Source organism: Cibotium barometz, chromosome 43, assembly GCF_041138505.1.
Source record: "Cibotium barometz isolate CiBa-2024 chromosome 43, ASM4113850v1, whole genome shotgun sequence".
Lineage (NCBI taxonomy): Eukaryota > Viridiplantae > Streptophyta > Polypodiopsida > Cyatheales > Cibotiaceae > Cibotium > Cibotium barometz.
This window is the reverse complement of record NC_141088.1, coordinates 19,089,276-19,092,676: the sequence shown is the minus strand read 5'-3', so window position 1 is coordinate 19,092,676 and position 3,401 is coordinate 19,089,276. Positions and strand designations below refer to the sequence as shown.

Genomic DNA, 3,401 nt, shown 5'->3' with positions numbered 1-3,401 from the left:
AAGTATCACACATAGTTTGGTAGCACTTTTCGCCAAGGCCACATCACTTACTTTGTTTGCTCTGCTCAAATCTGCCAAATATGCAAATAGACTATTCTTAGTCAAATTTGAATCATTCTATCATACAACACAAAGGTTAAGAACAAAATAGACATCTAGTCTCTTACAAGTTTTTTTTTTCATTTTAGAGCTAGTAAGCTAAGATAAAAACATTATATATAGTTCAATAGGGCTAAGTTTATTGTACTATTCCATATATACATTGTATAAGACATTAAATTTAATATGCAAATAGTATGCATGGATGGTAGATACTTCATCAAAATATATTTTTGACCATCTGGCAAAAAAATCTCAAAAAGTAATATTATATGACTATTGAATTAAGATACAACAATGTATATAGTTGCAATGAACATTTTAGAATATTTTTTCATACACACATGCTACAATATTCCACATTGATGTGCATGTAGGACATGCATGTTGAGCATACTTAGAAAAACATATTTCAAGAGAAAAAATATTAGATCATGTGGCCTAATATCAATAGACACCACATTGACACCTTTGATAATACAAGTCATACCAATGTTTCAATCAAAGCACTGCAATTGAAATTGAAAAACTCAATGTAGTTGTATGACACAAAACATTTTCTTCTAATATATTTGACCACATGGCAAAATATTGAAGGACACAAAACTTTAGAGAAAACCAATACCAACATTTGGATCAAAGTAATGTAATAATAATTGATTGAAGCATTCTAGCTATACCATACAAGAAAATATTTCTTCCAACATTATCATGTACTTCATACTTGTATTTTAATACAGAAGCACAAACTTTTTGCAACCAATTTTAGGTACAATATGATGAAAATATTTCTAGAAATAAGGACTCTTAAACAATAAACACAAAACTGAGAGAAATAGGCTTGTAAGGCTTGCTTTAGATAGCACCACAAAATGAGAAAATATGTAGGAAATGTTATGTCATGAAATCATCCTCCAAAACACAAGTTCAACCTTACACCATAGTGTTCTCATTGACAAAAGTTAGAGATAGAGAGGTTCAAACACCTGAAGTAGCCTTCAACCTCTCTTTCATAATAATATTTGCTATGTCTTGGCTTGATTCATCCACACCCTCCGGCAGTAGGTCAAGAGCTAGAGCACCAATGGGAGGAACCTCTTGAGCACTTGTAGGTGGGTTGGCGCTCTCATGGGCTCTCCAACATGCCGCTTCAATCTCTCTTTGCTCTTGACTATTGCACACCACTGCAATAGTCTTCATGTGATGTTCCAATGCGAGCGTTGATGCAACACCACATGAGAATATATCACATACAACCTCATGTGCATCATTGAATGCCTTGATTGTAGCCTTGATGACCTTCTTTTTCTTTCTAAATATGGCCTTTGCAATAGTTTTTTCTTCTTCAAGCTCTCCATCCTTTCCTTCTTTGTCAATGGCTTCAATGGATTCATTATCCAAAATGCATGGCTTGTTGGAATTTCCAACATATCGATCTAGATTGATGAAGCTTTTCTCCATGGTCACAAGTGTCAACACAACAAATGAATCCATGGCCCCAAAAGCAAGACTCTTGGCCATTGGTAGGAAGTCAACACTTCCAACTTGCATATGGTACTTGCATGAAAGATTCTCAAGGGCCTCCTCCATAGCTGCCATTTGTTTGCGGTTGAGAAATGAACAAAATGAATTGCTTAGGCTCACATGTCATTTTTAACAATGTGAAGACCACCTTTCCAAACATGATAGAATCCCATGTCATGCCCCCAGCTCCATGTGCCGCTTCTAGGACAACCACACCAATGGTAATAAGATCTTTATACACATTGTATATAAGATCGAATGCCTCAAGGTTGCACCCCACAATATATACTTGCCAAGGTAAGCTAGTAGAAGAATGAAGAGGATCTTGCTTCTTCACAATAAGAAAGTTCACAATGTCTTTTGCACCATTTGGCAATGGTCCTGCATCAGCCCCACGTGTGAGCTTTTTTGACACCCAATCACTGCAAACACCTAAAATCTTTGTGTATACATCGTTGGTGATGTCGTATTCAGCAACAAGATCTTCCCAACTCTTCATCATACTATTGCTAGCATGAGTTGAGGCATTGAAGAGAGAAACTAGCTCCTCATGGAGCACCCTATCTTGCTTGATTTGCTTTGCCCTTGTCTCCATGTCAACAACATCCTCTTTGTCCCATTTGTTTCTAAGAAAGACGATGTGTCCATCATTAACTTCCTTTTGTAATGTGAGGATGTCCCTATCCTTTAGACCCATAAGGCAACGAAAAGTTGCGGGAGAAGGCTGCCTTCCCTTCTTTGTGGTGGTATCCTCTTGAGATGAAAGCTCCCCCTTTGAGTATCTCTTCATGATGGTAATCCAACCATCAAATATCTCTTGTGTGCTCACTATCATATGACAATCACGTGATGCACACTTTTCTCCAATGTATTCTAGAAATCTCTATCAAAAATAAAAATATGAAATGAGAAAGAAAACACCAAATGCATCTTGAATAAGACAAGCTAAGGTTGTACATCATTACCTCCCATGGTACTCTTTGAGGACTACCCTTTGGAAGCCCTTGTTGAGGTTTTGGTGGAGACCCAAATGCTATCCATTGATCCCTTACTTGTTGAAGTTGCTCAAGATAAGGACCATTCTTCATAACATTGTGGGATTCCATATTTGTCATCCTAGAAAGCTCAATGCACATTTCAGCAGGACAGTCCACCAAGATTCTTGCATTCCTTGTGGCATATAGATGTTTGGTTGCTAGGCATCGATGAGTGCTACTTAGGATATAGATCTTTGCCGCATGGATTGAGTGAAGACCTGATATGATCCAATAGGAGTAAGAATGTAGCTTATCCACTTCCACCTCGTCACGATGCATGGGTCGCTTCACATCACTCTCCTCCAAAAAGGGCATGAGGTATGCTACTGTTGCTGGATTCATGGGATTCTTTACAAAAGATGATGTCAACTTTTGCACATAATCCCAACAAAGTGTTCTATAGGCATATAAAGGTGGTGCCTCATAGCATCTACCAACATCAATAGGAAACTGTGTGGTTGAGCCAAATGGAAAGTATTTTTCAAACATGTGAAATCCTGAACCATCCTTTTTACCCTTCTTCTTAACCATGTCTGGAAAGTCAAAGGTTCTTTCAACACCCTTGACTTCAAGTGACACCAAAGGTGTTGCTTGGATTACTTGTGCCTTTGAAGATTGGTTTGTGTTGTCTAGAGGAGTGTTAGGAGGTACACTCACACCAAGAGCCTATGAGTTTGAAGCTATTGATTGTGCTTGTGCATCTTGAATCTTTGTCCTCTTCTTTGGTCGAACACCATGTTT

At 37.8% G+C, this 3,401-nt stretch overlaps 1 protein-coding gene across 1 annotated transcript; it reads right to left on the bottom strand.

The window, feature by feature from the left end:
• Positions 1 to 1,077: 1,077 nt before the first annotated feature.
• On the bottom strand, positions 1,078 to 1,698 carry LOC147613647 (uncharacterized). Its single transcript, XM_086781294.1, has one exon. The coding sequence runs from the start codon at positions 1,696 to 1,698 to the stop codon at positions 1,078 to 1,080; it is 621 nt and encodes a 206-aa protein (XP_086637420.1).
• Positions 1,699 to 3,401: the final 1,703 nt, after the last annotated feature.

Excerpts from the sequence above, each read along its gene's own strand:
- LOC147613647 (XM_086781294.1), bottom strand. The coding sequence starts at position 1,698 with ATGGCAGCTATGGAGGAGGCCCTTGAGAATCTTTCATGCAAGTACCAT.